Below are 12,156 nucleotides of genomic sequence, written 5' to 3'. Positions count from 1 at the left end.
ATCAGGAAGTAATTTATTCTCTCCGATATGTATCATAGTTTCTAGGTGCATTTTTTCCTTCTCTTTTTGCATCATCAGTTGACCATAGCTGAATAGGTGATTAAGCTAAACAAATTACTATTCTGCAACAATACAAGAATGTATTTGAAATGTCTGATTAGCACATCCTGGCTGTGGGCTTAGGGTTGGATTGACTTCCATCAAGTCAGTTTGGAAGAGATTGGGGCAGTTCTTCACCTTTCCATCAAGTGTAGGTCACAGCTGAACTTCTGAGATCATTTGGGTATATCACATCCAATTGTTTCCTATATCACAGTTCTTTGAGGGCCTCAGGCTCATCTGCTGCTTGCATGAGGCACACATTCTGTTTTATTGAAGAAAAAATGAAGTATCTAGGTTTGTTATTGAGACACTGTGTAGGCATCATTTGTTGCAATGTAATGGTTATAGGAAAGTTGAGATATAGCTAAGTCAAATTTAAAAAGAAAAAAAAGAAACACCCATTTTCCTGTAAATCCAAGGAGAGAGGCCATGTTGGAAACTTCTGATTAAGTGAAATCATTTTAATATACCATAAATATTTCCCCATAGGTGGCAATAAACTAGGGAAATGCTTACCTTTCACACTTACAAAGTAAAAGAATGGTATCCCAATGCAGTGATGCTGAAAAGGATTACTCTGTATAACTGATTCAAAGAAAAAAAGCTATTAAGAGCCTATATGTGAGTATATCAGTATAGGACAGTATTATTTTGTTGTATATGGGATGAAACAGCACTGTAAAATCAAATTGTGCTCTGGTTTCCATATTTCTTAAAGTAAGAATTATTTCAGTGGAAGTCTGACAAAGTATTGTTTAACATGAGAAAACAAATAATTTTGATATATGTAAATTATTTGGGAGAACATTAAAGGACTTGATAACATTCAGAAAATGCCTGGAACTGGAAGTTATCTTTCACATTACTTATCACATCCATATAGCAGAAAAAGACAAAAGAAATCACTGTTTAGATACTGAAGCAAAACAAATTTGAATAGGAAGAACTGAAGATTTTTAGGAACAGCTAATATTAGGGAGAGCTAGATAAGAAAATGCCAGAATGCCTGTCACTGACTTTTTAAATAAAGGCCAGGTACCTTTCTGTGAATGGATCAGATCTCAGATGGAAGTTATTTACCAGAGCAAGGTCTTAAGTTTGTGTTACAGAGGTGATCAACTCAGGCAATCAAAACAGCTTCTTTTGCAATTAAAACTTATGAATCTCTTAAATATTTGGTCACTGAATATCTATTACAAGCATTAAAGTATTCAGACAAGGGAATCCATGCAGGAACGTAGTGTTCCTACAGTATAAAAGTCTAAATGTATTTCAAAATGAAGGCTGCTGTGTCATTCAGGAAAAGGCTCAGAAGTGAATGATGCATCCAGCAGGTCTTCACATGTTGTGTCAATTATTTTCTAGAAATCTATGTCATAATATTATAATTTTACAGAATGGTTGCCCAGTATACTTAACACCATTTATGTATGTACAAACACATGCAGAACACTCTGGAGAACACGAGTGTTTAAAAGTCGTAGTCAGCAGCGCTTTTGCTTTTTACTGACATGCTTTACCTTTCACTGTAAATATATTGTTTCCTGCTTTTGGCAATTAGCCTTATAAAAATATAAAATAAATATGGATATGGAGACTCTAATAAATATGTTTTAAAAAGAACTCCCAAGTTTAGGAAGTATGGAGTAGTAATTTTCTTTATGAGCGAGCTAATCATAGAATCATAGAATCATAGAATATCCCGAGTTAGAAGGGACCCATAAGGATCATCAAGTCCAACTCCTGGCACCGCACAGGTCTACCCAAAAGTTTAGACCATGTGACTGAGTGCACAGTCCAGTCGCTTCTTAAATTCAGACAGGCTTGGTGCAGTGACTACTTCATTGGGGAGCCTGTTCCAGTGTGCAACCACCGTTTCGGTGAAGAACCTCTTCCTGATGTCCAGCCTAAACTTCTCCTGCCTCAGCTTAACACCATTACCGTGGGACCTATCACTGGTGATTATGGAGAATAGGTCACCTGCCTCTCCACTCCCCCTCACGAGGAAGTTGTAGACTGCGATGAGGTCTCCCCCCAGCCTCCTCTTCTCCAGGCAGAACAGGCCCAGTGACCTCAGCCGCTCCTCATATGTCTTCCCCTCTAGGTCCTTCACCATCTTCGTAGCCCTTCTCTGGACACTCTCCAACAGTTCTATGTCTTTTTTGTACTGTGGTGCCCAGAACTGCACACAGTACTTGAGGTGAGGCTGCACCAGCGCAGAGTAGAGTGGGACAATTACTTCCCTCAACTGACTAGCAATGCCATGCTTGATGCACCCCAGGATGCGGTTGGCCCTCCTGGCTGCCAGGGCGCACTGCTGGCTCATATTCAACTTGCTGTCAACCACAACCCCCAGATCCCTCTCTGCGGGGCTGCCCTCCAGCATCTCGTCGCCCAGTCTGTACGTATAGCCAGGGTTGCCCAGTCCCAGGTGCAGGACCCTGCACTTGCTCTTGTTAAACTTCATGTGGTTGGTGATTGCCCAGCTCTCCAATCTGTCCAGATCTCTCTCCAAGGCCTTTCCACCTCGTCCGAGTCCACAACTCCTCCAAGTTTGGTGTCGTCAGCAAATTTGCTCTAAACACCTTCTAGTCCTACATCCAAATCATTTATAAAAACATTGAAGAGGACTGGTCCTAAAATGGAGCCTTGAGGGACCCCACTAGTGATCATCCACCAGCCAGATGTGGCCCCATTTACCACAACCCTTTGAGCCCTGCCCGTCAGCCATCATATGATGTTTTTGTTAAGTTGTATGCTGATTGATTTCAATTTGCACACAACAGTAAAAGAAAAAAAAAAAAAAAAAAAAAAACCTCAGTAACTGTGATTTCTGTATTGCAGATTAGGAAAATATTACACAATTAATTCCACATAATAATTTAAAAAAGGAGGTTTAATCAGGATTACTAAGAGTGCTAAACAGCCTCAGAATGCCAAATGCATGTCATATACTTCAGTGACTCATTGTAGTGAAAGTATGTAACACATTCCTGTCATCCTTTTCTTGTACCACAGATAATAAATGAGAAACTATGAAAGGTTCCATTTCAAAATGCAACCACCCTCTTACCATACTTTTTTTTTGCCCAATTTGTAATCATGTCTTCTGTGGAAAACTTTCACCAAAATCCAGTTGTCAGAGAAGAGTGGGACTTGATAGGTCAGGTTGATGGTAGGACTTGATGAGCTTGAAGATCTTTTCCAACCCAGATGATGATTCTATGATTCTAGGAATAATAGAATTGTTCAAAATCATAGAATTATAGAATATGTTTGTTCAAAAGAGTGTTGCTTCATTCCTTTTATCTTTAGGCATCAAAGATTCCCAAGGCCTCAAACAGCTTGATTTTTAGAGTTAAAATTCATTAACTGTTGTGCAAAGACAGTCTTTCTAATAATACAGGCTTCTAGTTTCTACTTCCTTCTGGAATGACCTTTTCTCAATATGAAACTATATGTGGCCTTGTGAATATGATGCACAGAATTTTAGGGCTGTAGAGGGATGAGAACTTCAGAGTATCAGAGTATCTTCTCTACTTCCAAGTTATGATTAGCAATGAAGTATTCCTTAGAAATTATTTTTTTTCTTCTTTCTTTTTAATTTGTAAGATAACATTTCCTACTTCTGGACTGTTAAATACTTTTGCCCATTTAAATTCAATGCTGCTTTACAATCATAAACAATTATTTGCATATATGTTTAATTTTGCTCGTGCTTGAAGATTCAAAGTTCTATAAATTGTGAAAAAGCAGAGGGCCTGATTTTAGAACTTTTTCACTGTGCTGAGTTTTACCCTATGAAACAGAAATTCCCTTGAGATACTACATTTTATGTCATAGTTAGTACTGCTTAAATAGTGTAATTAGAATAGTTTTTAAATTTAGTAAAAAATAATGACTTGTCCATATAAAATGTCTGTGAATATCATCAGTAAATTTCTTTGTTATTTTAAAGTAGCTGTATTTGAATTATTTTCCTTTTCAAAGGTCGTTTGTTCATATCAGTCTTTTATCTTTACTTTTTCCTATGAAAACGTGGTGCTGTTATCCAAGCAATTGATAGAGATTACTATGGTTTATTTTGTTGTTGTTGTTGCTCATCATGGAATATTTTCTAATAATATTTTCCTCAAAGTAAAAGTATTTTTAATATCCTGTTTTTGTTGTTTTTTTTTTTTTTTTTACTTTTTTTTTGGGCGTGGGGGTCTTACAGGTTGCTAACTAAGGCTTGTTAATTATGATCAGAATTATGTCAGTGTTCCTACCTGTGCTTTTGTAAACATACATGCACTAAATAAAACATAATAAAATGTGTATGTTTTATTCTAGTGTCAGTAGAAAATGGCCCATTTCTTTTACAGGAAAATTTTGTGTTAGAACATAGGTAATGTTTGACATTACTTAATATTAATGCATTACTGCTCTTGCAAGCAAACAAGAATTGCAAACTATCATGTTATACAGCAGGATTTTTAGATGTAGCTTCTCAGTAGGATGTGCAGAAGTCAAAGCTAAAGAAATTAATTGATCTTGACTAATAGAATTATTAAAGCTTATGTTTCTAACAGTTATAAATATTCATGTCTAACTGAAATCAAATGTACATGAAAATGCTGATGTCAAACAGAATGGATGTTTTTTACTTTCCTCTAGGATAAAGTATAACATGGGAGCAGGACAGATGAGAAATAGTTTTCCACTCACATAAACTTAGGTTTCTTTGCAGATGCAGTACTTGGTTAGGTACAGAAATACTGTGCCACGTGATTATTGGTTCCCCATAGAGATAAGATCCTCTTTTGCTGGGCTGTAAGGATGAGCCCCTTATTTTTAGTAATGCATACAAATGTATCGGAAAGGTAAAGAAATGTTTCAAAAATCATTTTAATATCACCGGGGCCAATGATTTGTAATCAAGCAAATAGCTATGAGGTGATTACGCAGGGATTTTGGTGTTCTTTTTTGACTTCCTGCAACACCATATGCAAGGTAGAGCAGACTGATGTTTCCCTGTGTGGGTTTTGTTGTTAATGCATAGGTTGGGTTGGTACTAAGAGATGCACTTGTTCAGCTCAGCTCTTAACATCCAGAGCTGTGATGAGGCTGCCTAGCACAAGACACAGTGACTGTTTTGCTTCCTGTCTGCTATTGGGAAAACCAACATGGGCTGTTTTCCCTGGAGAGGCTGGATGGTGCTGAGCTCTGAGCTGAGCAGTCACTCTGGGTCTCATTGTAACCCCTGAAAAATGGCAGTATGACGTTGTTTCCTAATTAAGACAAACACAAGGAGGATAAATACACTGTTATGGTCTAAGTGTCTCAAACCCTCTAGCAGTGCCAGGCTTTCCTCAGCTCTAGAGGCATCTGGCCATAGCAGGCTGGAGTGTCCTGCAAGCCCAACTGCCTTTCTGCTCAGTGTTTGCTGTTGCAGTTTACTGTGTTTGCCTTCTTTTACAATCATTTCTTTCTCTTTTCTAGTTTGAGGGCTGCAAGAAGGCCTTTTCCAGACTAGAAAACCTCAAGATTCACTTAAGGAGCCATACAGGTGAAAAGCCGTATCTTTGTCAGCACCCTGGCTGCCAGAAAGCATTCAGCAACTCCAGCGACCGCGCCAAGCACCAGAGGACACACCTAGACACTGTAAGTAAGTAGAGGTCCCGTTGCAGTCCCCTGTTCATTAGATTGTGTGCTCCTTTCCACCAGGTTGGTGGCAACAGGTAGCCTGTAACATCACTGATAGGAAGGAGAAGGGTCTTCCAGGGCTGTTCAAGGACTAGTCGATTAAAAGGCCACAGCTTCATGGGCTCCACTGCAGGTAGAATAACTTCCTCCCACTCAGGTGTTATTTAGGGAACCTGAAGTCAACATGCAAAGACACAGAAGCCATCTGGGATAATAACTGCTATTATATGACAAAAATCGGTAGAATGGCTGGAGCACGTACTAGAAAGTCATGCCAACAAATTGTTGCTTGTGAATTTGACTCAGGATTGAGATTTGTTTAATGAAAGCTTTGTTTCACAACAAAAGAAGGTCAGGTTTCATTAGAGACAAGCAGTTTCCAAAGGGCAGAAGACCAGAAGGAGAACAAGAACACCACCATTTGAATTAAATGACTGTCACAAAACTTAAACGATCCTTTTTGAATAGTTGACAGTATAGCTGGTACACTACATTTGTACAATGGTGTTTTCAAAAATGCTTTGTTAGTCATAAATGGCTGAATTTTGAAATAGGTAATTTTAGCAGAGTTGGACCTGATGTTCATATAATGTTCTTTACTGTGAATCTTCAAGTCTTCAGAGAAGACAGGTGGGTTAGAACAGGCAGAAGGAGATAGTTACTGAAATTTGTGTTTATTTGGTGAATTATTTTGGTTCTTTGGTCTTGTCTTTTTAAGTTGTAAAAGTATTACAGGACTGGTATCTCTCTAAACTGATGTGTTATTAGAAAATACGAGCTGGAAGTGTTTGTTTTATACTTCAGATTAAAATGTGTATTTTTGTATGTAATATTTTTGATACTTTAGTATTCAATGTTTGCACTGGTTTTTGCTTGCTCTCTTCGTAATGTAGTAAACTAACACTTTTTCTTTTTCTCTTTTTCTAAAGCAGATTCTTCTATAATTCTAAACAGTCTATCTGGGCCTTTACTGCAATTTCTTTACCTGATTCACTAAAGAATGTAATTTCTGATTAAGCCAAAGATTGCTCTGAGGGTGGAAGCATTGTGAGTATACCTAACAATATTCATTGTACTGATTAAAAAAAAAAAAAAAAAGAGGTAATAATGAAAGGTACTATAATTAAAGCTTTCCTTTGTTTTTCCTTCCACATGAACCTTACTTTTCTCCTTTCCCTTTCTAATAAATTACTAGGCCTTCTGCTTGTAATAATGTACAGCATTTCATTTTGTAGTAATGTGATTTGCAGCATCCCAAAGCTCTAAACAGATTCTCATGAGTTAAAATAATCTGTGATTTAACAGCTGCTTCTTTATCCTTTTTCTTTTTGGTTTAGAAACCTTATGCATGTCAAATTCCAGGATGTACTAAACGATACACAGATCCAAGCTCCCTGAGAAAACATGTGAAAGCACATTCTTCCAAAGACCAGCAAGTTAGGAAAAAGGTAAAATTTCTGCTGTGTTGGCAGGTGTAAATATTATATGGAGAAGTTGGTGTTATAATATTAGATATATCAATGTGTATTAAATGCGTGTACTGATTTCAGACCAAATAGAAATAACATTAATGAAAAGTAAATTAAACTGTTTTTACATAGGTGATAATTTTATATTTGACTTCATGAGTCTGCTTGCTTTAATGCTCTTATTTGCTGATGTGATGATTAATCACTAAACATACATAATAAGCAAAATCAAAAGTGGTCTTTGAAAACAAAATTTTTTGATTTTATACTTCTACCACTAGATAAATACATAAGATTATAAAATGCAAGTTTAAATGACCTGTCTTGGATGGAAAGATGGATTTTGAGGCTCAATAGACAGTGTATGAGGTTAAGCTGTAAATTATATTTTCATATGCCAGACACTTCCAAATGCATTTCGCAGCACTGGGGCCCTGTGGATGTCAAGTCCATGAGTCAAGAGTAATTTGTACGTATAAGCACATCTTTGAAGAGCTGAGCTGTGACCTAAAAGAATGGTGATTTTTCTGAGCATTTTTCTTCGTATCTCACGTTAATCACTGGCACTATGTCATTAGTTTAGATCATTGAAGATATGAACATGAGCTTTCATGTTAAAGAAAAGTGACCCTGATACAAGAACATTTGTGAACTGTTACAGGAATGGATAAACCTTCAAGATGTTTAAAACTTAGTGCACAGCCATTCATAGAAAGTAGCAAAAAGTGTTGTTTGTACAACATAGGAAGCTCTAAGGGACAGTCTTTAATATACAGATTTAAGGAGTAAATTTTGATATAATGGTTGGCTGTAACCAAGAAAAAGGATATGGCAGAAGAGACCTGTATTTTGGCCTGTGAGGAACTGGTCTATAATATTCATGTGGAGATGCCTCTGAACTTATGAATGCCCACTTGTATGAGTGAGAAAGTAACTGTGCATTTGTGTTCACCATGACAAGCAGCGCTTTGGCTCCCTTGCTCCTGTGTGCTCACAGGCAGGACTGTCAAAGAAGTTCTGTGAGCCCTGCCCTGACTATCCTAGGAGCTGCCCAGGCACTAGCTTTTATGACTTTTACAGGCACGCAAAGTAAATGGCAATCAAGACTGCATTGTAAGAAATTTGTGTGTGATGCATCAACTAAAACTGGCATAGTGGGCCTGAATACAGGTATTGAACTGCACTGTACTATTACTGTCATTTACAGTAAAATAATGTTATCTCCTGTCTTTGATTGTGTCAGATTGCAATACTTTGTGGGATTTTCCTTCTGACATTTCATTCACTATGAGTTTTTGTTCAATTTGCACGCCTTCTTTGTACCAAACAGTTTAAAGCTGGCCCTTTTTACTCTTTGCTTCACTCTCTGGTCACATTTTAGCCTTATAACTGCTTGTTTTTGAAGCCCTGTTTGGTAAGGATTTACCTATACCCATTGTTCACCTGAGATACAGTAATACATGGAAAGGTAAAGAAGTGAAATCTCCAGAAAAATCAAAAGAAAAAGAAAAAATGTGTCATCAATCAAACCAGATAGTTAAAGCATGGATAAAGTTTGCAACATATAATGTTTACAAGGTACAACATAGTTACTGGACCTTTGAGAACTTATAATTGCTAATTCACATCATGCTTTGGCATTTAAAATATTTCCTGGCAGTAATAATAATAAAAAGTAAGAAACAATAAACCTTTTAAGGCAGAATTAAGATTATTTATGACTTTAATTAAAAGTGAAAATTGGCTTAATGTCAAAAAAGTCTTTACAAAAATGTGAATTCATCAAAAATAACCATAAAAATTCCAAGGCGATAAAGGCACAGTGGAGTAATAGTTCCAGCCCTAGGGATCTATTCTGTGGAAAAGAATGAAACCCTTTGCTGTCACACCCCGTTAGTCATGGATTCATTTAGTATATCATGCCTCACTGCTTTTAATCCTCCTTTTAACGTCCCCCACACACTAAGTGACATTATTTTGGTGTCTTAAGTTGCTGGCTCTCCAAGGCTGTATTTGCAAATGTGTCTTTGATGTTGCATAGTCTTAAAATAGGAGGATAACGTATATTCATGACAGAGGAGATCACTACTTGCTGTACTAAATGCTAGTTATATGAAGTTTTCAACCCAGATTTTCTAGGTCTGTGTTCAAAGCTTTGACCCTTTCCTTGTCCCTGTATGATAGGGCCAGATGATGCAGTGACATAGATAAATTTAGGTCTCTGAATTATTTTAAACAATTTTTGTTCATAAATGTCTATGACTTACCACGTAAGGCAAAAAAGCCTTTTCTGCAAACCTTGTAAGTCTGCCACTCTTCCCTTTCCCCTTCCAACCCTGGCCTCCAGCCATAATCTAAATACATTGAACTGGGAATCTCTCCAGGTAATGGGATAAGATCCTGTATTCCAAGAATATCATGGCAGAAATATAGTTATTGTGTGCAGTTTACTAGATAGCACAATAAACTCTTATTTACTCAAGCAAATCAGAAAGGAGCCATCATCTCATTTTTTTAACCATCTTTGCATCATTTGTAAAATTCTGCATAAGCATGAGGACAAGCACATATACAAATACCATGCAAACATCTGGGAATAGATGCGTAAAATGTCTGGGAAAGCATTTTAAGTAAAATCCATATGCACAATAACATTCAGTCCCTACTTCTGAAGTATTTTGGTGGAATAAAAAGCAGTACTTCCTTTCATATTTTTAAAAGTTAAAAATTGCTGACTATGACTGGAATTCATCTTCACTTGGGGAAGACTGATGGAGCTCCTTCTATGCAGGGCAGTCAGTGATAGAGAACTAGATAGTATCCAAAATGAGATCTAAAGGAATATTGAGAAGAATGATAATGTACAATATACCCCTGGACTACAAACAGTTTAAAAGCCTGTTCCCTTAGTCGTTTCCTCCTTTGAACTTTGAAAGGACAGCAAACTTAAAAGATCTTTTTTTGAAAGATGAACAGTTACCTTGTGGTACTTGTTACCAAAACATACAATAGAAGACAAGGGCCAACTGAAATTCAAAGGGATCTGGGTATTTCTGTGATTATTGAGAGTGCTCATCATTCTTTAGGCAGTGTTAAAAAATAAACACAAAGTTTGCATGGAGTATCAGTGATTCAGGAGCATGCTTTAGGACAGAAGAAAGCATCAAACTACAGAGATTAGGGAAAACCTTGATTATTCTTCACTGCTCATTTGCACTTTCTCACTCTTTCTGCTGAAAGGTCAGCCACTACTGGACGCTGTACGTAACTTAAAGCAGTCTGGGTGGATCTTGGGCCTGATCTGGAAGAAGTGAATGCTCCTAACTTGCTACTTAAAAATAACCTTCAGGTTGACTTTCCTTAATTTACGTATTTTCCTGCTTTTTTTTCTTTTCTCATTTCATTTTTTGTAACACTTTTCTTTTTCCATTTCCTTCCTTATTCTGTCTCCCAACTTTGTGGCTTTGATTCTTTAGGATATGTAACCAAGCCGAACATCCGTAGGCAGCTGAGGTGCATATGCCATGGTAAGAGCCATCTCAGTACTTTCTTCTGCCCCAGATACTTCTATATTCTCTCCTCTGTCATCCTCTTTCTTTCCTTCATTTTTTCCATATGCAGAATTCAAGTAAACTGTTACCTTAGAAAGAATATTGGTATTTATTGCCAAGGTCTACTTAAAAGTTTGACATACTGTGTGCTTGCTAATCTTTATCTAGCTTGGACCTCATATTAACTCAGGACCTCATGAATCATTTACCTTTTCTTTTCCCCTCACATCAATAATTACCTAACAGCTTTTCAGCTTTTCAATCTTCTGTGCATTTTCAGGGCATAACAGGACCAAATACAAGAGCTTGCTGAGTTTTCAGGAAATTCTTTCCAAAAATGATAGCCTAAACTGGTTGTTCCCCAGAATCAATGACTGTTGTGATTTAACACCTGCCAGAAGCTAAGTACCACACAGCCACTCACTCACTGTCCCCAGGTGGGATGGGGGAGAGAATTGGAATGGTAAAAGTGTAGGAACTCATAGGTCGAAATAAGGATAGTTTAGCAGGTAATGCAAAAGCTACATGTACAGGCAAAACAAATTTGCTACTTCCCATCAGCTGGCAGATGTTCAGCCACTGCTGAACAGCCACTGCTGTTCAGCCACAGCTCATCATGCATAATGGTTTCTTGGGAAGACAAATGTAATCACTCCAATCTTCCCCCACGTCCTCCTTCTTCACACCAGGTTTTATTGCTGAGTATGATGCTGTACAGTATAGACTATCTTTATGGTCAGTCTGGGCCAGCTGTCCTGGCTGTGTCCCCTTCCAAGTTCTTGTGCACCCCCAACCTCCTTGTGGGCAGGGCAGCACAAGAAGCAGAAAAGGCCTTGACTCTGTAAGAGCTGCTCTGCAACAACTAAAACACCGTTGTGTTATCGTTACAGTGTGTTGTCACCACTATTTTCATCAAAAATCCAAAATGCAGCATTGTGGGAGCCTCTACAAAGAAAATTCCAGCCAAAAACATGACAATGATAAACACACAGTATTTCTGAAAGGAAAAGACAGAGAGGAGAAATTCATGTGTTGAAATGACTATTTAATTTCTTCTTTCAGATATACTTTAAAAACAGTGTCTGGCTTTATTGAATCGTGGAAAATCAGAAGGGGAGAGTAGGAAAACATAAAGATGAGCGAGGCAGGTATTTGCTTCAGCTCATCTTTGTATTATTCTTCTTACAAAACACTAACACTATTTTTTGAGTTCATAAAATCAGAGAACCATTTATGCATTGATACTTTTTTTTGCCAGTCTATAATTCTAGCTACAGTTGTTTCTGCTATAAATAGCATCTACACTAAGTTGGAAATGAATCATTATGTCTATTGGACCCTATATTTCT

The 12,156-nt window shown here is 37.4% G+C and overlaps 1 protein-coding gene across 10 annotated transcripts in view; it reads left to right on the top strand.

Annotated features, from left to right (window-relative positions):
* The window catches only part of GLIS3 (GLIS family zinc finger 3), a 201,059-nt gene that overhangs the window by 129,382 nt on the left and 59,521 nt on the right, over positions 1–12,156 (top strand). For all 10 annotated transcript variants that reach the window (XR_005815252.1, XM_040541129.1, XM_040541130.1 and 7 more), the window contains exons 5-6: positions 5,584–5,745; positions 7,125–7,235. Coding sequence is in view for 9 of the 10 variants with exons in the window: in XM_040541129.1 (XP_040397063.1) it covers positions 5,584–5,745; positions 7,125–7,235 (273 nt within the window). In the remaining variant the exon portion in view is untranslated. The remainder of the gene's footprint in view (positions 1–5,583; positions 5,746–7,124; positions 7,236–12,156) is intronic.

The sequence above is a fragment of the Cygnus olor genome, chromosome Z (genome assembly GCF_009769625.2).
Source record: "Cygnus olor isolate bCygOlo1 chromosome Z, bCygOlo1.pri.v2, whole genome shotgun sequence".
Classification (NCBI taxonomy): domain Eukaryota; kingdom Metazoa; phylum Chordata; class Aves; order Anseriformes; family Anatidae; genus Cygnus; species Cygnus olor.
This window is presented reverse-complemented; position numbering and strand designations above follow the sequence as displayed.